We start from the raw sequence: 21,805 nt of genomic DNA on the forward strand, positions 1-21,805 counted from the left end.
CTGGCTCATTCAAGCTCCATATTGTTCATGCTCGTGAAAAGCTGGAGTGAAACTCCCTCGCTTCAGGATTTTAGGAACACAGAGGAACCCTTCAAATGGGTTGTGGGGGACACAGAGCTGGTAAAGTCACTCCTCTCCCCCTTGAAGGGAGAGAGAGAGGAGAGAGGCACTGATGCCTGTTAATTATATGATTCTCTAATATTTGTTAACATTTACACAGTGTCTTTCATCTTCAAAGCATTTTACACACATTAAACTGCCATAAGAGTTTAGCGCCTGAGCCAGAAAAGTCCATTGGGAGCTGCAAGGGCTCAGCACCTCCCAGGATCGGCAGAACAGAAATGCACTGATCAAATAATTTTAAATATGTGGATTATGCATCTTAAAGTCAGTTGGTGTCCAGTGAGCACAGCTATACTTCTTTACAAAGCTGTCTCATTAGCCATTAGAGCTCTCCGATGAAATTTGTGTAGGCTTAAGAACCATGCATATGGCTAATGCATTTTAAAGCTTATTTAAAATACTTTCTACCTGCCAGGACTTGAATTAGGCCCCGAGAGGTCTTTGATTCCTCCTGCAGCCATAATTACCCAAACCAGATCAGGCAGCTGGATTCCTTACATTGCAGTAGGCTCCAGCACTCGGAAACGACAGCGTTCACAAACCATTTTTCGCTTACAGCTCTTAAAAATGGTTTCAGGAGAACCTGCTTTGCTGGCTTCTGCTGCCCAGCTTAGACAGGGCAGAACTTTTTTTTTTTTTTATCATGATTATTGAAAACCATCACCAGGAGCAGCCGAAGTAACCAGGTTCCTGAAACCCTTTCAGACTGGACAGAGTGAGAAAGCAATTTCAGGACATGGTCAATTTCGCCACTGTGGGCAAGGCCTTAGTCTAAATCACTGAGGGCAGCAGAGGAAAGGGAAACCCGGGGGGAGGAGGTGGAATGAGCTCAGGTCCTGGAACCAATTTTAGAACCAAAATTAAGTCTAGGTTCAGATCAGTTGTTTTAAAACTTTTCTGTTCACCCCACCTCCCAGGCCAGAATCTTGGATCATCTTTGCCTCGGCTTTCTTTCTCCTCCACAGCCAAATTCTTGCTAAATCTCAATCACTGCTTCCTTAACATCGGCCCTTTTTCATTAACCCAGCTGCTGCAGCACTCACCCCAAGCTGAATCCCCCTGCCTTTGAACACAATCATCTTCTCCTCCTTAGTCTGTCCCAAAAACTGCTGCTAAAGTCATCTTCCTGCCCTCCACCCACATCCCAGCTGCTTCAGTCCAGGCCCCCCATCTTGAATCTTTCCCATCTCTTGCCACATCGAATCCAGGCTCCTTGTACTCACCAATCTCGCCCCCCACCCATAGGCGCCGACTCCGTGGGTGCTCTGGGGCTGAAGCACCCAAGGGGAAAAACTGGTGGGTGCTCTGCACCCACCAGCAGCTCCCCAACCCGCCCCCCCACACCCCAGCTCACCTCTGCCTCCTCCCCTGAGTGGGCCGCCACATCCTGCTTCCTTCCCCCTCCCCCTCCCAGCACTTGCACTGCAAAACACCTGTTTCTCAAGGCAAGCGCTGGGAGGGAGGGGCGAGGAGGAGGAACGCAGCACGCTGGGGGAAAACACAGGGCTGGGGCACAGATTCGGGGAGGGGGTGTGAGCACTCACTTTCATTGGCGCTTTTGCCCCCACCTATCTCTCACTGCTTGCAGGTCCCCTTCCTTCTGCTCCTTTTCCCACCCGCAGATTCACCTCTGCATTCATGCCGCCCCTATGCCTGGGGCACACTCTGGCTATCAAGTATCAGGGGGTAGCCGTGATAGTCCGTATCCGCAAAAGCAACAAGGAGTCTGGTGGCACCTTAAAGACTAACAGATTTATTTGAGCATAAGCTTTTGTGGGTAAAAACCCCACTTCTTCAGATGCATGGAGTGAAAATTACAGACGCAGACATAAATATACTGGCACATGAAGAGAAGGGAGTTACCTCACAAATGGAGACCCAGTGCTGACAGGGCCAATTCGATCAGGGTGGATGGTGTCCACTCCCAACAGTGGACGAGGAGGTGTCAATTCCAGGAGAGGCAAAGCTGCTTTTGTAAAGAGCCAGCCATTCCCAGTCCCTATTCAAGCCCAAATTAATGGTGTTAAATATGCAAATGAATTTTAGTTCTGCGGTTTCTCTCTGAAGCTTTTTGTTCAAGCACAGCGACTTTCAAACCTGTTCTAGAACGTCCAGGACTCTGGCTACGTTTACGAGAGCGTCTCTCTTTACCACTCTTGCCAATGCTGGTGTAACGACAGTGCCGACAGCTGTAGTAGAGACTAGCTGCCAGTGGTTTTATCACCCGGATCAGGTCTGCAAGACACGGTGGTTAAAACACCAGGGATTCTCATTATTGCTACCTGCAATGGAACTGAACCCGTGGTGGCAACAGAGGGAACTTTTAGGGGTACAGGGGCAGTAAAGACAAAATTTCCCTCTTCTCAGTGGCCTACTGGCCTCTCTCCTCCTTCAGATCCCGCCTAGAAACCCATTTCTTCCAGCTATCCTTCCTCCCTTCTCCTCTTCATCACTGATAACCTCCTCCCCCCTCCTGATAGGGCCTTGTCTTCAGTGTATCTTGTCTTATTTAGATTATAAGGGCAGGCCACATGTCTTTCTCTGTGTGTAAAGTGCCGTGTAAAGTTCCTGTGCTATATAAAGTGACCTGAATAGAAAAAAAATGTCTGTCTTGTCCCCTTGTTTGCTTTGCTTTGCGACATGTAAAGACAAGCTGGACTTGTTTTTTCTGTCTTAACTTCTGCCTGAGAAATATTAGAATTGACCACTCCTGGTTTTGCTAGACCTAGATCTCAGTTGTGCAAGTCAGCTTTCTCAGCCCTTAGATGTCGGGGCAGCGGGCTGCATATTTAGCAAAGAGAGCGTTACTCCCTCTTCATTGAGGTCTTTTAAAGACAGCACCGGAATTTCGAAGGCAGAAAATCAGCAGAAAAAGAAACCGGTTTAACACTTATACACACATACACCTTTCCAGGTCTTCTTTATCCATCATAAAAAATCCAAAAGAGCACAAACTTCCAGCATTTTCCCTTTGCAGATCACTTAACAATAGCACATTTCCAAGCATTCCATCACACTTTACACTTGTCCATAGCCAGATTTGAATCCAGATTGTTATGGTGGCATCCCCTCAAACAGCCAGGATGGGAAAGATCAGGAGCTTCCTCTCCACAGCTTTCATTCTCCTTTGCAATTCAGTTTGCACTTCACTTTGCTGGTCATGTAAGCGGCAGTGAGGAGGCAGCAGGCTACGGTGAAGAAGCACAGGGCAGAGAAATTGCGAGTCTGGTTACCGTGCAGACTGGTGTAGATCTCCCTCCTTGACTCATAGTCCAGAGCCACCGCCTGCACCTGGGCTAGGGTGCACAGCACCAGAAACACGTGGAAGATCTGATGCCCCTGCCCAAAGAAATGACATTTCCCTGGAAACCATTTCTCTGGATAAGGGTACGAGAAGAAAAAAGCACCGATAAGGAAAAACAGCACCTGGCATTTGTGGTATAAAAGGGCTGGATCTGCCTGCTCGGAGGGCTGAACAGTGTAGAGCCGGTGAATTACTGGGCTAATGTCTAGAGCATACGCCAGGCCCAAGGGCATTTCCTGACACACCCTGCTCAGATGGCGGGGAAGCTGATGGTATCTATATTTAGCATAACAGGAACCTGCACACGATAACCAAGCTAGCAAAGCAGCCCCCGGCATGTAAAACCCCATGATCCTTGCATGCCAGTCTGGCTCAATGGCATAGTAGTAATGCACCAAGGCACTGCTGTACTGGTAAATGGCTACTCCCACATAGTCCATGAAAAAGAAGCTATAATGCCAGACCTCTGATTTGGCTTGGAGGAGGTGAGCCAGGGTGCTGAAGGTTAGGTAGGTGATAGAAGCAATGGCAATGATGAACAGGGGATGGGCATGAGGATCGCTCACAAAATCCACTGTCTGGGAAAGACGCTGGAACCTCAACAGCAGGATTAGTGCAGCCACGAGGTGAGTCCAGACGTTGACAGCTTCGTTGTGCGGCTGGAAAAGCGTCAAGAAGTAATACTTCCAGGTCCGGTTGAGGGGTCTGTAGCCGGTGTGAATGTAGGGTTTCCAGAAGACCTTAGGCACATCTGAGGTACCCACGGTGCAGGGAGGCGAGGGGAATGCCGTTTCCAGCAGCCTGGGGACCTGCCAAAGCTGCTGCACATTAATGAAAAGGCGAGTAAGTTTTTCCGGGACAATGGTTGCCATGACAAGGAGACCAGTACACTCAATTGCTGCCAAGCAAGCGAACCTTCATGAAGAGAAGAAAGGAAAGTTTAGTTAGTTTTAAAAGCAGCATTACTGGGGATCAACATGTAGGGTTCATTTGTTTGTTTTTAAATCTTGGTAGATCTGCTTATCAGAGATAATGGTCTCCCGACATTTACAATAAATGAAGAATGAAAAGTAGCATGGAGGGTTTTTTGATTTGGGTTTAAACACTATTATTTGTATTACAGCAGGGCCTAGAGGTCACAAGCAAGTTTGACCCCATTGGAGCAGGGGTTACAAAACACAAATACTCTAAACACATCATTTAGATTCCCTAACACATTCTGTGGGAGCAAACTGTTATGTAGTTGCATTCTACTCAGAAACTACTGTCTCTGAAGAGACAAAAACCAAACTTTTGGGCTCCTTTTACCACATTCACACTGGCCTTGGAAGTGTATTAAGACGACCCTGTTCTAGGCTAGAACGTTCTTGGTTTTTTTTTAAATGTGTTTACCCTAACTCTATTTGCTAAAGCCTTGTTTAAACACAAAGTTCAAACCCCATTCCAGGCTCTGTGCAACTGGGCGCTTTAGATTAACTCTTACATTTCAGACATGAACCCTGTCAAGGTTCCTTCCCCACTCTGAACGCTAGTGTACAGATGTGGGGACCTGCATGAAAACCTCCTAAGCTTACTTTTACCAGCTTAGGTTAAAACTTCCCCAAGGTACAAACTATTTTACCCTTTGCCCTTGGACTTTCGCTGCCACCACCAAACATCTAACACCGATATTATTATTATTAGGAAAGAGTTCATCTGGAAACGTCTTTCCCCCCAAAATCCTCCCAAATCTTACCCCCTTTTTCTGGGGAAGGTTTGATAAAAATCCTCACCAATTTGCATAGGTGACCACAGACCCAAACCCTTGGATCTTAAGAACAATGAAAAGAGCATTCAGTTTCTTAAAAGAAGAATTTTAATAGAAGAAAAAGTAAAAAAGAATCATCTCTGTAAAATCAGGATGGTAGATACCTTACAGGGTAATCAGATTCAAAACATAGAGAATCCCTCTAGGCAAAACCTTAAGTTACAAAAAGACACAAAAACAGGAATATCCATTCCATTCAGCACAGCTTATTTTATCAGCCATTTAAACAAACAGAATCTAACGCATATCTTGCTAGATTACTTACTAAGTTCTAAGACTCCATTCCTGTGCTGTCCCCAGCAAAAGTATCACACAGACAGACCCAGACCCTTTGTTTCTCCCCCACTCCAGCTTTGAAAGTATCTTGTCTCCTCATTGGTCATTGTGGTCAGATGCCAGCAAGGTTATCCTAGCTTATTAACCCTTTACAGGTGAAAGGGTTTTTCCTCTAGCCAGGAGGGATTTTAAAGGTGTTTACCCTTCCCTTTATATTTATGACAAAGCCATTGGAACAGCTCAGGGTACAGCTACACTGTGATAAAAAACACACAGCACCGAATCTCCTAGCCCAATAGGGTTGCCAACTTTGGTTGGATGAATTCCTGGAGTTTTCATCACATGACATTATTTATAATTAAAGATTAATCCCCTGAGACTTCAGGACAATCCTGGAGGGCTGGCAACCCTAAACCCAGGACAGCTGACTAAAAACTGCAGTATAGACATTTGGGCTCTTGCTGGACCCCTGGCTCTAAGACCCTCCTCACTCTTGGGGGTCTCAGAGCCTAGGCTTGAGCCTGAACATCTACACTGCAATTTTATAGCCTCTCAGCCTGAGCCCTGTCAGCTGACCTGGGCCAGCTGTGGCCATGACACAGGTCTTTTGTCACAGGGTAAATGTACCCTTAGACAAGGTTAGGGGCATTATTTATTATTAATTATTATTATTAACGACCTGCTATCATTACCTCTATATCAAAATAGACAGAGCAGATACATGCCCCCCCCCGTGCTGATATCTGAAGATGAACCACACGCATTCAGACAAAAAGATTGCTTAGTGCTCTGCTTCTACACTGCATCCCTTTCCCCCACTGTCTGTCTAGAAGATTATTTAGATTGTAAAATCCTTGATGCAAGGACTGTTATTCTAGGTTTGTACAGCAATTAGCACAATGAGATCCAACTCGTGGTTGGGACCACTAGAACACACTGTGATATTGAAAAAAATAGGCTTGAGGACAAAATAATATTTCCTGTTCTGTGCAGCTCTGATTAGTGCTGAAATCACATTATATAAAAGAATTCCAGGGTACGAGACAGAAAACTCTTTGGGAGGCAGCCTCCAAATTGCTCCTGCCACCCTCTTCTCCTCCTGATGGGAATCACCAGAATGGGGAGGGTGACAATGGAAAGTAATCACCAACTTCTTCTACACTCCAACTAATCCTCAACAAAAAGAACAGAAACCATCCTGATCCCTGCTGGGGAAGGCATGGGCAAGAAGGCAGCTGCACACGTGGTTCCTGACTCAAACACATTGTTGGTCACATACATTAAGTGATAGAAAATCTTCCATGGTTTGGTAAAAACCTCAAGCCTCGTCTGCACTGAGAATATGTCCTGATTCCTGCTGTCAGCATAGCTGCACACCAGTGCAAACCCCAGGTGGAGACAAGGAAAGCCACGATTTGCATGGGCGGTGCTTATCCAGCTCCGAGCTATATTGGTGGATGGGTGGTTGGTTCATCAATTGTTGGAATCGGAGAAAATGCCCAGTAAAGCTAAGGCCCCAGTTTGCTACATTTTAGGAGACACTGCTCCAGAATCTACAAGGCAATAGAGAAATATGCATTTGAAGCAGTGATAAGCTTGCTAGGCATAAGCAGACTAAGTATTTACTTAGGCCCCCAGCAGCTCAAGCGTTCCCTGATTTAGTATTACACCCAAAGTACCCTTAACGTGGACTTGTTACCACAAGTGTATGAGTATGTGTTGGTATATTTTTTGGTTTGTGGAAATAATGCACATAGTATTTTTAGTGGGGGTGGTGAAAAGGGACCCAAAAATATTCCTGTAGGTTAGCACCACCTCTGATTCAGAGTCTTAACAGTAGCAAGGAAATATATCATTCACAGAGTGACCTTCCATGTGGCCAAACAAAACAGAAAATAGGAAACAGAAAACAGCTTAAATCAGGCAGCCCCGAGACTGGTTTGAGCAGCACTAATCTTTCACTAGTGAACTTCCTTACAACATAGTGGGAGCAAAGAAACAATAAGGGCCCTGTACAGTACCTAGGAAAATACTAGTCTCATTTACACTCTGAATCAAGAACATCTACGTACCTAACTAGATTTTAACAGTACTGCACCAAATACCCAGGCATCTCCAGTGCCATAAACTAACTCTCCCACAAGGTATCCCTGACTCATGTTGAGTAGCACTTACATCGGAAGTCTCATAGAGTGCTACTTAATGTGAAGTTTGCAGCATCTGGCCCTAAATGTTTACATGTGTATTTGCTTGTGTACAAACGTAAACATCCTGTTAAAAGCATAAATAAAATTTGGTATATTTTAAATGTCAGTCACTATGTGGTTTCTTTTAAACTGGGGCAGGATCAGCAAAACTCACTTCAATTGCTGGATTAAACTCAGTGTGCCCTGTAGGGATCAATTTCACCTCAATTGAATTTTTATCTTATTTCTCAAAGTTCTGAAAAACTTTCCTCAGACAGGCAGAAACTGATCCAAAACAGAGCTGTGATTTTTTTGGACTTGGTTGCTGGGACTGCATCAGCAGGACCCAGCTATGTACAGGTAGCAGACTCCCCTAAAGCTCAAGGACCAAATTCTGCCAGTGTAAATCCAGGATAGCTCCACTCAAGTCAATAGGCATTCAGCCACATAACTGAGAGCAAACTCTAGCCTCCAGATACCAGGGTCCCTTGATGTGCCATATATTAGGGGCCCCCAAAAGGCTCAGGGTACTAGGGTTTCTGAGAATTTCCTAATATTAGGATCTATAGGATTAGGGTCCCCCCAGGAGTATGCAGTACCAGGGCTCCCCATCAGTCTCCAGGTACCCGAGAGATCTGTAGCTATTAGGGTTTCCACGCAGGGTACCCCATTTTCTAGTGCCCTAAGTTTTTAAGTATTGGGGTCCCCTGCAGATTCCTGCCGTGAAGGATGCCCCAGGGTGTCCCCTAGAGATCCTTGGTATTAGGCTTAAAGGCTATGGGGATCTCAGAGGTTCGTAGTGTTAGGGAAGTACCCCGTATACTGGCTCCCCAAGCAAACAAGGATCTCAGAGGTGCCCGGCGCAAGGGAGTACCTAGGCTACTCCTAGTTCTCAGGGGTCCCCAGAATCGTGCGCTCCTGGCACCCCCAAACAGCTCAGTCCCTCCCTTGTCCCGCTCAGGTACCTGCGAAGCTCGAATTCCCTCGGCCCCTGTCCGATGCTCCTGGCTCTGCCCCACCCTGGTCCCAGTGGCACCTGGGAGACAGAGGGGAGGGAGGCGATCCCCAGTCCGGCCGGGCCGCCCCTCTGCAGCGGCCGTCATCTGCTTCCCTGCCCCACCCAGCTGGCAGAGACGCCTGCGCCGCTGCAACCCGGGGGCCGAGGAGCTGCAGCGAGGGAGCTGCGCCATCTGGAGGCCGCGGAGACCTGCCGCTGGGGCAGCCTGCTGCGGGGGCGCAATGGGGCAGCAAAGAGAGGGAGATGCCGGGAGCTGAGGGTGGAGGGGGGGTTGCGGGGAAGAGCCGACCCCTGCAGCTCTCCCTTTTCTTGCTGGGACATTAATTTCCCTAAGAAGTTATTTTAAAACCAGCAGCTTTAATCCCGGCCTCAGGGTGACCCTGTCCAAAATCTGCCTTGATCAGGCGTGGGGGATTAGGGGCATTTCTAGAATTCAGAGTATTTACATTTTGCAGGATGGGGAGAGGATTTAAGATCCTTGAACTTTCCCCTCTGCCCATGGCTAGCAGCTCCATCAGCCTGTATTTTCTGCATGAAAACGAAAAAACAATGAGGGGTCCTTGTGGCACCTTAGAGACTAACAAATTTATTTGGGCATAAACTTTCCGGGCTAGAACCCACTTCAACAGATGCATGGAGTGGAAAATACAGTAGAAGGTATAAATACACAGCACATGAAAAGTTGGGAGTTGCCTTACCAAGTGGGAGGTCAGTCTAATGAAATAATTCAGTTAACAGTAGGATTTTTCCTGCCTTGCTCTCCTACTGTTAATTGAATTGCCTCCTTAGACTGACATCCCACTTGGTAAGGCAACTGCCATCTTTTCATGTGCTGTGTATTTATACCTGCTACTGTAATTTCCACTCCATGCATCCGATGAAGTGGGTTCTAGCCCGGAAAGTTTATGCCCAAATAAATTTGTTAGTCTCTAAGGTGCCATAAGGACCCCTCATTGTTTTTCCTGATACAGACTAACACGGCTACCCCTCCAAAACATGAAAACGAAGTGACCATTGCATTATTACTGCTTAGGTCGCTCTATTGACACCTCTTTGTTTTCAAGCAGGCAGCTCCAAAGTCTAGTGAGGGGCACCTGCCTTCCACATGAACACACACTTCTCACACCCTCTCCAATGGCAACCCGTCTGGATCCTTCTGAAAACCTTGGCAATCTTCCCACATTTCCCAGCCCAGCTGAGCTATCATGTTACAGTGGTGGCTTTTCTGGAGCCCAGTATGTTGTGCAAACTCTTTTCACTGGGTTTTAAAATATTTATTGATTCAAATATATGACCATTATCTTTACACGGCGATCAACATCCAATCACACTGGTGTAGCTTCAGATCAAGATTTAAATAGGCCCATTCCCAGGGACACCTGCCTTTCTGCACCGGTTCCTCAATAAAATATAGCTCTATGATGTGAATCTCAGCATAGCACTTTCCTGCAAATTCCCTGCTATTTTCATGACACAGTGCTATTTGTACCCATATTACCAGGCATTCCATCTATAAAATAGGCTCAGTAATATCACACAAGTGGGTTGTGAGGTTTAACTCACTAATGTTAGAGAAGAAACTTCAGGTGACACAGGAGTTGACAAAGGTTCTTCTATTGTTTTGTCTTCTGATTCTTCGTGGTTTGGTGTCAGTTTTATCGAACAGGAGACAGGGATCAGTGCAATCAGACTGCTGTATCTCTGATCTGAATTCATCCCCAAATGGCCTCTCAGCTCTCCTTATTTTAGACCATTTCATCTCGATACCCAACCTGTTTCTGCCATGAAAAACACTTTAGTGACTATTGACATTTGTCAGTATCTGCAAGATCAGGGTGTTAGAAGTACCCAGTGCATTTGGGTACCATTAAAAACCATCAATAAAACACAAGACCTTCAAAATAAACGCAGGTCATGGAGGATGTGAAAAGTGACCCACAGAGAATCTTTAAAAATTTGGCTTGTGCATCTTTTTTTGCTTCTTTATGATGGATAAAGAGCTGAGTTTCTGTTTCTTGACTTTGGAAGTATCAGGAATGTCAAGTCTCGTCTTCTCTGGGGTTGGCAGAAAATGTATTTCATGCCTCAGAGAATGTGTATTTTACACTGAAACACCTTAACTTACCTTGAAGGGTTGGGAGTTAAATAGGTGTTATGTTTGAAAAAAATGCTTTAAAAGTATAATTAAAAATTCCTTCCCTTCTCATTTGCTCAGCTTTCACTCTCTAGACTTATAATTTCACCAGATCTCCAATCATACAAGATTCACCCAGTGCAGACAGAACCTGGATTTCTATTTCTATTAGGAAAAAACTCCTTCTAGGTCTTCTTTATACATCATAAAGAGGCAAAACAAGATACAACCCCCTTTTTCCCCCCTTCACAAGTCACCTTTAAAATAATCTAAAAGTCAGTCAAAAGCCAGTCTAGACAGGTAATTCTTACATTCTGACCTGAAGCTTGCCAAATGCAGGCTCTAGGGCAGTGATTCTCAAGCTTTCCAGGCTACTGTACCCCTTTCAGTAGTCTGATTTGTCTTACATACCCCCAAGTTTAACCTCACTTAAAAACTGCTTGCTTACAAAATCAGACCTAAAAATACAAAAGTGTCCCAGCACACTATTACTGAAAAATTGCTTTCCAATTGTTACCATATAGTCATAAATCAACTGGAATATAAATGTTGTACTTACATTTCAGTGTATAGAGAGCAGTATAAACAAGTCATAGTCTGTACCAAATTTTAGTTTGTACTGATTTTGCCAGTGCTTTTTATAAACTAGGCAAATATCTAGATGAGTTGATGTACCCCCTGGAAGACCTCTGGTTGAGAACCACTGCTCTAGGGAAATGGCCAAAAAAAGGTTCCTGCAATATCCTCAATGAAGAATACTCAGCCATCTGTCCTTGAGCGGTAGGAACAATAGCAAGTATGTCAAAGCCATTTATAAAGGAACACAGATCTTTCCAACTGGATTGCAGACCATTTGGGGCTCTCTAAATCATAGCTAGAACCCCTATGTAATCCATGATTCGGTGGCTATGGAATTCACCCCTTGATGCACAATTGTGCTCCAGAATCTGAACTTGCATTTTAAAAAAAATTGTCTTTGTAGCACTCATTATTGCAAACATAACCCTGAAAACTTGAACAGAATAAAGGCTTATCTACATAGGGAAATAGGCTGCAGTAGCTATTTTGTACTACCTCCCCATGTGGATGCTTATTCTGCAGTGAGTGCCTTTATATAGTTTAGCTTAAATCACTTTGCAAGTGCAATAAGCTAAATATGCAGAAATCACTCAGTGTGGAATAAGGGCTTGTCTACACTACGCAGCTTTTAGCAACAAGGCTGTGTCAACACTTGTCAGGCTTGTCACTGAAAGTCAGCGTGTGCGAATGCTCTCTGTCGATATTTTGTCGGCACTTTTGCCGACAAAATACTTCCAGCCCCGCCAGCGGCGTTAGCTTTGTCGGCAGGAGAGCACTCCTGCCGACAAAGCCACGTTCACACTGCCACTTATGTCGGCAAAACTTTTTATCTTTCGCAGGGGGGCTTTTTTAAGTACCCATGAAAGACAAAAGTTTTGTTGACAACGTTGCAGTTTAGACAAGCCTGTCTAAGAGCGTATACGTTTGGAACTAGTGTGGAATAACTATCATGTTTTAAATTCACATCCTACCTTATTTTGCAATAGCTTCTCCGTGTAGACAAGCCCTAGGGCCTATATCAATGCAGTGACATCTTCCAGAGTCTGCAGATAATTTGTAACAATACCTGAAAGAGGTGTGAACTGGCCTGTTCATCTGAAATGAGTTAACTCTAAAACATAAAGATGACATAGCAAAAACATCCAGCTAATGTGTTTATTCTGCAATCCCAAATTGTCATCCATACCAGTGAAGGCGTCAACCCCAAATATCCCCTACTCAGATGCCAAACGTCTAGCGTCCCCTGACAATCTCTATGATGTAGTTGGACATCATCACTGCAAAAATCTGTGGTATATTGAAAACTGAAAATATGAGGGCAGCATAAAAAAACATGGGATTTTATAATACTGGCTATATTAATTTTCATAGTTAATCCAATAAAAACCATATCACAGCCTTGTTTCACAGCCTTTTCCCACTTTCCAAGCCACAATTCTTCTAATATGGACCCAAGAATTATTATATAGCTTTGTAGTTTCATAGATGTTAAGGCCAGAAGAGAGCATTAAATCATCTAGCATAACCTCCTGTATACTAGAGGCAATTAATTTTCAGTTACACCTGTAATAAGCCCAGTAACTTGGGTTTGGCTAAAGCATATCTTGCAGACAGGCAGCATCTTGAGCTGAAGACATCAAGAGATGGAGAAGGCACCCTCCCTTTGTAATTGGTTCTCATGGTCAGTCACCCTCACTGTGAATTCTAACTTGAATTTGTCTGTTTTAACAAAGCCTGGTGCTCTTTACAGGCTGTCCAGCCTTTCACTTTTTCCAGATGTCTATTCCCTTTCTCTCGCCTCATCTTATCTGTTCCATCCTATCTCTCCCTGTAATCCATTACTTCACTTTTCCCCTCACTTGCTGTGTCATCCTTGCAATTCCTGGGTCCCTCCTTCCTCAAATTCCTTTATTACCCTTCTTTTAAGACCCTTTTCTTCCACCAGTCTCCTTCTTCAAAAAGATGGAAGGAGACCAGTTCAGCCATATCCCCTTTGTGTTGTTCCTTTTGGATATAACAGGATCTGGGTTAGGCATGACCAGATCTTTAGACAGGGCTCCAGGGCCCATCTGGCAACCTACTACAGGAATAATGTCAAGGTTTTAGTGGGTGGTGCTCTTCTTCACAGCATGGCACTAGGGTGCTGACAGGGCTGGGCTTTTTCCCTAGGTGAGACAAAATCAATGTGATGAATACTTTGGGAGCCTCTGACTTTTTTCACAGGAATGGTTTAAATGCAGCACCGTGTATTTCAGGAGAGATGCACTGGACTGGTAGTTGCCAAATCTATGGTTCATTTCTGATTGGCACTGCTGTGTGATCTCAGAAAAGTCACTTTGCCTCTGCTTCTGTCCTGTCTCCCTTTGATGGAGTAGCACCCCACGATACTTGGACTAAATATGCAGAATAGATTCTTGATCTGATCAGATCTGTCATTACACAGGTAGCAGCTAGGAGGAGCCCCAGTCACGGACCAGGGGTCTCACTGTTCTAGATACTGTACGAACACCAAATAAAAACACTCCACATGGTATGTAAGGACCTGCAGAAACAAGGCTTCCATATTAACAGCCCCCAGAAAACTGGAGGAGCAGCTTGGAATTCAGGTCAGTAATTTAAAAACCCTAGAAGCCTGGCTCAGCCATCACACCAGCCTCAGGACATCAGATGCCCTGGGACTTTTATTCCCATGAAGTGGAGCTGGATTGTGAAGTAACTGTTGCAATAAGAGCAACAAATTAAACGGTGTCCAATTTTGAGCCCTCAGAGCTGTTTTAGCAGTGCTGACCATCCCAAATTCCAGATGAAGTCAGTGGGAGCTGTTAGTGCTCAGTGCCTCTGGAAGTCAGGCATGAGCTGTCTCATGTTTGGTACCTTGCCTCTTACAAGCTTCAGTGGTAAGTGTATATGGTGTCAAGCCATTCAATGGGTACTCCTGTATTTAGCTAGAAAAGTTCTCTGGGACAGATTATAACACAAGTCTGAGTAACAGGGCTCACTTTAAGAATGAATCCTACCTATGTCTAGGTTGGAGACTTTATGGTCGTATAGCTACTTACATGGGCAATTTGCAGTTATTTCTTTTCCTCATAATTAGCAGTATACATTCATAAGTGTCTACAAGACTCCTTCTAGAGTCTTTCACTTTGGAAGGAAAGCTACTGAGTTGAGTGACATTAAGTGAAATAATGGCCTGTCTCCAGTTAGACTCGCATGAATTGAGTTAAATAGGGACAACATATGATAACAGTAATTAAGGAAGTAGAGTTTTGGGGGACTATTTTGTAATGACAGCGATGGGAGTTGTGTTCCTCTCTCTCCCTTAAGCTCTAACTACTGTTTGAGTTAGAATAAGCTATTTTTTGCTCACAAAGTGTAGCTCCTCTTAATTGGTAATAGGTGTAGATTGCACTGTACCACAGTTGATGTACATGGAAAGTACTGGAAGTCTTGATAATATGCCCATTTTTAAATTTAAACCTCTGTCATTTGATTAGGGAAGTGCAAGAACTGCATCAAGTTTGAAGTCACTATTTCCCCTGAAGTCTCTCCAACAAGCTGCATGGTGACACTTGGATTGCTCACTTAGTGTTTCCAGAAAAAGTTGTTTTTAACATAACAAGTCAGATAAGTCATGTGGTAACAAGGATTTATTTGTTGAAGTGTCAACATCCCGAGGGAGGTGGTTCTGAATTGTTTAAACAAGAACCGTAACAGCTGACAACTGCTGAGGTGCCACAACAAAGCTCTTATTGTAAGATTAAAACAATGAAGACTGCTCTAGGGAAAAAGGATGCTATACAGTATATCCAGTAGCTGGGTGTAAGAAAGAGTGCTGCTTCAGGCTTTTCTTTCTAATGTTAAAGACAGTCTGTTTTAGACACAGTCATCTATAAAAGTTGGATTTTTTAAAATGTATTGTCATATTAGTTCCAGAAATAATTCACTTGTGATAATAGCACTGTGCAGCTTTATTAAGTCACTCAGTTACAGTAGTATCTTATAAGACTGGGACAGTCAGATTTTGAAGTGTAACAGATATTCAGCATGGAATAGTATACTACATATTCCTTTCACAAACAAGTCTTACAGAGCTTATACAGTACTAGCCATCAGCCCAGTAGCAAGCTCACTGGAGTAGAAAAGGATGCAACAAGATAGCTACACTGGAAAGACAACACTTTAGAAAAAGTGAAACATGTAAGATCTCCCCTTTAGTCCCCAAAGCAAGTGTACAGTTTGGATCTAACTATACAGCTCTACATCAGTTTTCTAGAAATTCAACAAAAAAAACCCACTGGCCAATACAGTCTTTGGATATTTAGGGGAGGGGGAGAGTCATTTTCCAGAATGAAGGTCAGTCAGTTTCGTTCTCACCAGGTTCTTTGCCTTCTTTGTTCTTTCGTACTTCTTCAATATGCTTGTCCTGAAGAAAGCAAAGGTGATTGAGCAATTAGTTGTTTGAATTAGTCTACTAAAGAAACCAAGACTCTAAGTTTGTAGCAGCACTCAGGTCTACACTTCAGCTGCCAAATCTTCTGATTCCACCTTCACACCTGATCCCCAAATGACAGGGTGAATTGTAGCATACGCCACTGAAAGTTTTGAAGATCAGTGACTTCTTACTTCCTTTTTTAAAGTGCATGAAAATTCCCTCCAGTCCCTCTTCCCAAGAGAATTACTATACGTCTTTTGGGGATTTAATAAGATATATAATCCTCTTTAGTGTGGAGACTGACCAAAAGATACCCCCCAGACCTCCAGATATCTAATTAGAGAATTACCCCACTCTGCCATTAGTAGGTTATGTTTAGCTAGTGAGCATAGAAAAGAACATACAAGAGTTCTTCCCAAGTGGGAATTAGAACTCGACACCTACTTTCTCCCTCAAGCGCTCCAGTTTAGCAGCCATTTGTGCCTCTCTGTTTTCTTTGTTAGCTTCCATTTTGTGGGTCAGCTTCTCTTCTGCCATTTTGCTGAAGTTATTATTTTCTTCAATTGCTTTCTGAAGCACTTCTTTTTCATGCTCTCGTTTCTCAGCTAATTGCTTCAAGACTTCTGCTTCATGAGACTAACAAGATAGACCACGTATGTTTAGACACAAGACAGATGAACTATATAGCAAGGTACCTAATTTGTCTACATTGGAGACAACATTTTCTACTGCCGATTTCATTTGTGACTGTAGTCTTAACACATCAGGCACAAATCCCCAATGCCTTCCTTCTCTACTTGCCCAGATTCCATCATAGTTGAGTACACAAGAAAATAAGTTCTTGCAGTTAAGTATAAGAATCTAGTAAACTAGATAGCTTCTGAAAGAAAAAGGGTACATTGCTGCCAAGTTTTCTGGATGATTCTATCCTCCTCCAGTCACCGTACGTCTTAACATGAAGCCATAGACACTAGAGACTATGCAACTCAAATATTACGTTTATGTTAAAAAGCCTTCACATTTGTGGCCCTCCTATTTATAATAATTAGGAATTTGAAGCCATGTCTCAACAGCAGGTGCCATGTCTAGTCCAACTTTCAACCATGGACTTTGTATTAGGAGTGTTTCGGAGATTTACCAATAGCCAGATTTTTCTGGGAGGAGTCCAAGACTTTCCCCATGAAGTAAGAGGTAGGAGGAAGAATTAGAAGGAAGACAACCTTTCAGTAAACTTTAGGAGATCACAGAGTAGCAGTCTCTCTCCCTATTGTATGTCCCACTACCCCCGTGTTTGGGGCAACCTCTTGAAGGGTCACTTTGGGAATGAAGTTCAGGTCTTGCAGATATATTTGATACAAATGAGTAAGAGCTTTAGAAATTCTACTGCAAGCCATTTAACAAGCAAACAATCTCCTGCTCTTTTGCAGCGCTATGCTAGCATGTGAGTAGCTAGCTGGTTGTCCAAACTAACAAGTGCCTATATTAAGACTAAAAGAAAAGGAGTACTTGTGGCACCTTAGAGACTAACCAATTTATTTGAGCATAAGCTTTCGTGAGCTACAGCTCACTTCATTGGATGAATCTGATGAAGTGAGCTGTAGCTCACTAAAGCTTATGCTCAAATAAATTGGTTAGTCTCTAAGGTGCCACAAGTACTCCTTTTCTTTTTGCAAATACAGACTAACACGGCTGTTACTCTGAAACCTATATTAAGACTGAAAGTCCTGCAATATTAGATTTATCAGAAAGGGGTTTTTGTTGGTTTTTTTAAAAGTGAGCTTTACCTGACTGGCCTTTTAAGCTACTGTTACTTTGGATTTACCTTACGTCTCTCTTCTGCAGCTTCCAACTTTTTCTGAATTTCTTCCAGTGAAAGATCCTTCTTCTTTGGAGGGGAGAGGGGAAATTCTGGGACTGCTTCTTTTGAAGGAGGACTAAGTATCAGCTCAAATGCCTGCCCAGATGCACGCTTTTCCAGCTCCTTCACCTGAATATCTAAGAGAATGACAAGACACATCGGTACTTGGAGCCAACTTAAGTGTTGACTTTGGTTCATTACACATGATTCTTAGACTTAGATAACACAGCTGTTTAATGAAGACAGAGTTTAAAATGAGCAGATTAGCCTATTTAAAGCAGCCGCATAAGCCAACAATACATTTGTTTCTTAAGTCACATAGCCACAACAGTATCTGTGCATCTTTACACATTAATTTATCCTCAACATCCTAGTTAGATAGGCAAGTATCCCCACTTTATAGATGGAGAACTAAAGGACCAAGATTAAATAACTTGCCCAAGGTCTCACAGAAAGCTGTGGTAAAGCCAGGCATTGAACCCTGGTCTTCCAACGCCCTTTAGCCAGCAGGCCAGCCTTTCTTCCAGAACTTCAGACTATGTTTCTCAGGACAGAGCACAAATGGCTTCTAATCTCCTGCAGAACTGACTTTGTCTTCTTATAGGATTTAGGGCATCACATGCACATTTTATAGTCACTTTCATCAACCATACCAGATGGCTTTCAGTTAATCTAATGCTATCTGTTAGCAGACAAAGCTTTGTGTGTTTTCACATGCATTTAATTTAAAGTTTTCTAACCCCTGCATTAAGAGACAGTAAAATAGTACTTTGCTTACTGCTTATTTAACATCAAAATTAGGGTAGTGAAGGAACTTCCCATTTATTCAAAACATTTACAAGTGATTGAGAAGATACAATACAGGAATATTCCATAAAGTGTTCTTAACACATTACATACCAGAAGAAGCCATGACTAAGAAGGTAGACACCAGAAATGTGCTCTGGAAAGACTCCAATCAGTGGAACCCCTAAGTAATTAATAAATAGTCATTAATTCTTTGAGTAGACAACCATAAGAGTTAAAAAAATTGTTTTACACAGCAGAATGCAACACCAATCAAAAATCACTGTGTGTTACAATAAGAGAATACTGAAGAGGCATTAATTACTACAACCGGATGACCTTGCGGTCCCTTCTAACCCTATGATTTAAGAGTTTGTGGCCAATCTAGACAGTTGGAGAAGTTTCTGCTATTTCAGTGCCTCTAGGCCCAGTTGATCCGAATATTTTCGGACCTTGTTTGCACTTCTAAATTGCAAGTGCCACAAAGTAAGTGTTTAGTCCAATAATTTCTCTGTCCCCACAAAGGGCTACTAATCCTGCTTTTTTCCACCAAAGATTAAGTCATTTCATAAACTGAGGAAAGTAATAGATTTTAAATTTCAGGGGTGGCACTATAGTCCAAAGGAAGTAGATTCAGGACTGCAGCCTATTCCAAGTTTCAGAGAATTGCAGTGACAATTTAGGCTTAGTCAACACCATATTTAAGACTACAATGAGACAACTAGTCATTAGACAGCTGTCTCTCAAGATACTTTAAGTTTGGTTGTTCTTGTGCGAATAGGATCAAATTTCCCTTGTTTTTACGCTATGACTGATACCCATCTACTGAAGAGACACCAAGCCACATTATACAGCATGCTTGGAGCATAACCATTTTGTAACACTTAGCTCTTAGGGTCATTTTCCACCCATCGATCTCAAAGCACTTTACAAAGGTGAACAGTATCATTATCAGTTTCAGAGTAGCAGCCGTGTTAGTCCGTATTCGCATCATTATCCCCATTTTAATGGGGAAGAGGAGGCACAGAGGGGGAACTGACTTACCCAAGGACCCAGCAGTGCAGTAACAGAGCCAGGAATAGAAAACTCAGATTTGAGTTCCAGTCCTGCATTCTATCCAGAGGATCCAATAGATACAGGCCAGCTACAAGTGCCTCCATTTACTCATGTACAAAAATGGGTACAGTCCCACTGATGTTGACTCTGTTTAGAATGGTTATTTAGAAGCCATTAGATGAAAAGCACTACATGATACTCTGCACTTTTAAAGATAGACAGCTGAACCATTTTCCTTAATGCCAGATTATGACAGCCTCACTAAAATAAGAGCAGAGATCATTGCAAAACCACAAAAGCATGACTGCTAGTTGAGGTAAGCGAGACAACTATGAACAGCTGGATTGTTAAATAGCAAAGATTAGAACCAGAACAATAGCTACAGAGGGGCAAGGACTGTAAGCCTGGAATAGTAGGGAGGGGCGCCCCCTTTGGAGGCAGAACAGACGGATGGGGCTCTGGAAGAGTAATGGTAGAACAGTCTGGCTATTGTGGGTAAGCGGGGCTGTGGGGGGCAGAGTGAAGAGCTGACCCCCCAGGTAGAGTAATCTCCAGACAGTGCTTGGGACAGGCTATAGCTCATGGGGCGGGGCCAGGACCGGCTCCCTAATTGGCCCAATGAGATGCCCCGGACGGGGCAGGCAGATGCCCCACATAGCCACTCAGAAGCGAGCTCTCTTGAAGCCCCTCCCTCGGCACGCGCGTTTCGAGCAGCACCGAATTCAAACCGCTGGAGAGCGCGCGCAGGGGCTAAGGGGAGGGGGCGGCGCTAACTGTAACATCCGGGCACCTGGGTACCCCCTCCCCAGCCACCCCTCCCGCCCGTTTCACCTGACACGGGCCCCCGCCTTTCGCGCGCCAAAGCCCCTCAGGCGGCAGCCCCTTCCTCCGGGGAGCCTCCCTCGGCTCGGCCCCTGCCCTGCGAGCCGGATTCGGTCCCTTCCGCGCCCCTCACCTCGCAGCGAGGCGGCCCCGCTCCCCGCTAAGGCCTCGAGGGCGGCCGAGCTGGCTGGGCACCGCCCCCTTCCCCGCGAACAAAGCCGGGGCCCTGTCAGAGGAGGGAGGGGATCGGGGACAACCGCCGCTGCCTGAGCCCACCCCTCTCCCCCTCCGTCGGGAACCGCCCCGGGCCCCCCGCCCACACGGCGGCGGGGACAATGGAGCCCCAGGCGGAGGGAGGGGACGCGCCCCGCCCCGTCCCCCAGCTCATTGTCTCCCGCAGCCCTGTCCTCTTTGTCAGCCCCGCTCCCTCTGCGCCGCGGCACCGCTGTGGGGGACCGGCCGCTCCCTTCACCCGGGGAAAGCGCGGAGCCGCCGCCGCCTCCTCGCCCCAAAGCGGCCGCGGTCCCTGACGGAGGCTGACCAATTCCGCGCTGTGGCGAACACAGCGCCCCCCTCCCCCCGCATTAACCCCGACCATCCCCTCCAGCGCCGATCCGCACCGAGGGGGGGGGGCCCTCCCGCGACCGCCGCCCTCGTGGGCGCCCTCGCGGGCACCGACCCGCTGCTTCCCCGCGCCTCTGCTAGGCGCCCTCTGTTCTGTCTCCCCCTCCCCCGCACCTCGCTCCGCTCGCCCACCTGCTCCGTCCGCGCGGCTGGCCACACTCAGCGCTTAACCGACCAGCTGCTCACAAAAGCGCCAAACAATGGCACGTGACCAGCCCCGCCCCGCCCCCATTGGCCGAGAGCGGCGGCACGTGTCGCCCAGCGGGGGGGGAGGGGGCTCGCGTGCCCCCTGCGCCTGGTGCATCGTGGGAGCTGTAGTCCCCAAAACAGGGCGTGGGGGGCCAGTGCGGGGGGGCCGGGGCCGGACCCGCGGCGGGTGAAGGTGCTGGGGACAGCGGGGGCTGGGGGCAGGAGGCCAGGGTCTGCCCCCGCTCGGCTCCTCCACGCGCTGCGGCACGCGCCCCCCGCCTCGGCCTCACCGTCCCCACGTGTGAAATGGGGATAACGGGACTCCCTTTGTCTCCTGCTCCCACCCCTGCCTCTGCCTGGGCTAACGCTGTGCCAAGGCTCCGTCCCTCCCAGCGCCCCCCGAAACCCACTGGCCCCGGGAGGACCCCAAATTCCCAGGCACGTGCGAGCCCCAGCCCTTGCAGGGCAGCAGCAGGAAGGCTCTGCCCAGCGCTGGGGCTCCCAGGCTGTCTGGGGCTTTGTCCATCTTTCAGGCGGAAAGAGCTCGGGGCAGGGCCAGATCAAGGCTACAAGGTGCTGAGAGACCTCAGCTTCCCCCCGGGGTGCTG

General features: G+C 45.7%; 2 protein-coding genes across 4 annotated transcripts; both read right to left on the reverse strand.

Annotated features, from left to right (window-relative positions):
• Positions 1-1,856: 1,856 nt before the first annotated feature.
• On the reverse strand, positions 1,857-8,807 carry PAQR7 (progestin and adipoQ receptor family member 7). Its single transcript, XM_073317734.1, has 2 exons — positions 8,662-8,807; positions 1,857-4,342 (listed from the first exon to the last, which is right to left on the reverse strand). Exon 2 carries the CDS (start codon positions 4,297-4,299, stop codon positions 3,241-3,243), a length of 1,059 nt encoding a protein of 352 aa, XP_073173835.1. The 5' UTR covers positions 4,300-4,342; positions 8,662-8,807; the 3' UTR covers positions 1,857-3,240.
• Positions 8,808-15,380: 6,573 nt separating this feature from the next.
• On the reverse strand, positions 15,381-21,239 carry STMN1 (stathmin 1). Of its 3 annotated transcripts, none has more exons than XM_073317703.2 (5): positions 21,141-21,239; positions 18,621-18,690; positions 17,685-17,857; positions 16,307-16,498; positions 15,381-15,853 (listed from the first exon to the last, which is right to left on the reverse strand). In XM_073317703.2, the coding sequence occupies exons 2-5, from the start codon at positions 18,631-18,633 to the stop codon at positions 15,785-15,787; spliced, it is 447 nt and encodes a 148-aa protein (XP_073173804.1). In that variant the 5' UTR covers positions 18,634-18,690; positions 21,141-21,239; the 3' UTR covers positions 15,381-15,784. The 3 variants fall into 3 exon arrangements, with proteins under 3 accessions (XP_073173804.1, XP_073173806.1, XP_073173803.1); XM_073317705.2 differs by having other exon boundaries at positions 21,123-21,185; XM_073317702.2 differs by lacking the exons at positions 18,621-18,690; positions 21,141-21,239 and having other exon boundaries at positions 17,685-17,894.
• Between the last annotated feature and the right edge of the window lie 566 nt (positions 21,240-21,805).

Source organism: Lepidochelys kempii, chromosome 19 (genome assembly GCF_965140285.1).
Source record: "Lepidochelys kempii isolate rLepKem1 chromosome 19, rLepKem1.hap1, whole genome shotgun sequence".
NCBI classification, from domain to species: domain Eukaryota; kingdom Metazoa; phylum Chordata; order Testudines; family Cheloniidae; genus Lepidochelys; species Lepidochelys kempii.